At 64.0% G+C, this 1,902-nt stretch overlaps 1 protein-coding gene across 1 annotated transcript in view; it reads left to right on the top strand.

The window, feature by feature from the left end:
• The window catches only part of HPS1 (HPS1 biogenesis of lysosomal organelles complex 3 subunit 1), a gene marked incomplete at its 5' end in the record, with an annotated part of 7,279 nt that extends 6,608 nt beyond the window's left edge, over positions 1 to 671 (top strand). Inside the window, 3 exons of the mRNA XM_035899227.1 lie at positions 1 to 49; positions 190 to 272; positions 509 to 671. Of these exons, the coding sequence (XP_035755120.1) occupies positions 1 to 49; positions 190 to 272; positions 509 to 671 (295 nt within the window). The remainder of the gene's footprint in view (positions 50 to 189; positions 273 to 508) is intronic.
• Between the last annotated feature and the right edge of the window lie 1,231 nt (positions 672 to 1,902).

Consider the following 1,902-nt stretch of genomic DNA (forward strand, 5'->3'; position numbering starts at 1 on the left):
GGATGGGGACTACTGCTGCTCGTACTTCCTCTGGTTTGAGAACGAGCTGGTACGTGGGGCGAGGAAGGGGCTGAGGCCCTCTCCCCTGGCACCTTCTGGGGGCAAGGAGCGGGGCTGTAGGCACCACCTGGCTCTGGCTCCTTGGTGGTCCCCTCTGTGCTCCTGCCCTCTGCTGTCATCTCTCCCCAGGGCTACAAGCTGGAGGTGATGGAGGTGCCAGTTCTCTCTGATGATTCTGCTCCCATCGGGATGCTGGCAGGAGACTACTACAGGTGAGCGGTCCCCAGCCCTGTGGTTTGGCACCAAGGGCCTGGGGCTGTGCTGGGACAGGGGTCCCCACGAGTGACACTGTCCTCGCCAGGACATCGCCGCAGGGTGGTACCAGCACTGCGGTGTCACTGCGGTTGCAACAGCCCATCTTTCCAGCCTGGTGCTAGAGGGAAGGTGGTCAGAAAGGGGGTGCCAGGCTGTGCTGCACCTGCTGAGCCCCCTGTCTTCTACTTCCTAGGAAACTGCTGCGTTACTACAGCAAGAACCACCAGGCAGAGGTGGTGAAGTGCTACGAGCTGCTGACTGTGCACCTGGGCATCATTCCCTCCGAGCTCGTGGTCCAGCAAGCCTGCGACTTGGCCCGGCGCCTCTGGGAACCCTCCCGCATCCCCCTGCTCTGAGCTGCCTCCAGTCACCTTGGGGCCAGGATTAAAGCGGGTGTGTGGGTGTTCCCAGCACCTGGGCTGCTTTCTTTGGTGTCTGTGTGCCATCAGCCATGCCCGCAGGCAGCCACGGGCAGCCTTCCCCTCCTCCAGCCTGGCCAGGGCTCCCACTGCCACCTCCCCACTCCCTGCGGGCTTCGCTGGCACCCAGCAGCCTCCAGGGACAGGTGGAGAGTGGGGCTGAGACGTTGTTGGCACATCACCTTTTTGCTGAAAAGCGCATTTCCAAAGCAGGATTTTTAGTGTTGGCTTGGCATCACTGCCGGGCTTTGGCTGGAGAACAAAATGGTGTAGCCAAACCTGCATGGAGGAATGGCCCAGGGTGCGTCCCCCTTCCCCCTTGCTCACAAATGTGGGTGCATGACCCTTGGGGGGGCTTGGCAGGCTCTGGGGAGGCACAGCCTGTCCTGCACCCCCTTCCCCGCACCCGGGCTCCCAGACACCAGTCAGCCATGGGGCTGAGCTTGGCCGTGAGCAGGAGGTTAAGCCAACGAAGCTCATGTGTTCCCAGGCATGTTTGGGCTTGATGCACACGCAAAGCCCCCAGGCATGGCTGGGGATGGGGCCAGCCCAGAGGGGCTCCAGCAGCCACTGCCCCTTTTGGCTCTGCGCTGCTTGCTGGGGTTGGGGACAGTGGTTCAGGGAGCAGTGGACCATGGCAGGGCCTTTGCCCCATCCCGCTGGGCAGGAATTTGCCCTGCCAAGCAACAGCACTGGGTTTGGGGCCAAGCTCACCCCCACGCTGCCCCTTGTCCTGCTGCTCTCAGGGCTGGGCTTGGGGCTCACCTGCTCAGTGCAGGGGCCAAGCTCCCGTGTCTTGCAGTGGTTGTTGGCCCATCACTGTGGCCCTGTGCCCCTGCATCCTCCCTGGAGCAGAACAGGGGCTGGGGGGGCTCTTGGGCACCCACCTGCCTGCCCAGCACCTTCCTGGGGTACAGGCTGGGGAGCACCTGGCATCGCACCAAGCACCCACAGGGTCTGACCCTGTCACCTTCTCGGCACTGGTGCTGGTCTTCGCCCCCCCTGCAAGTCCCTGGCAAAGCTGTGCCAGGGTCAGCGCCGTGTTGTGGGCAGCGACTGCGGGGGCAGTGCTTGGCGTGTGCCCCGTCCTGCCCAGCCTCCCTGCAAGCCCTGGGACGCAGCGTTCGGCTCTGTGCCAAGGCGTCCTCTGCCCTGTCCCCCCCACCCC

This window comes from Egretta garzetta, unplaced genomic scaffold, assembly GCF_000687185.1.
Source record: "Egretta garzetta isolate BGI_Z169 unplaced genomic scaffold, ASM68718v1 scaffold998, whole genome shotgun sequence".
Lineage (NCBI taxonomy): Eukaryota > Metazoa > Chordata > Aves > Pelecaniformes > Ardeidae > Egretta > Egretta garzetta.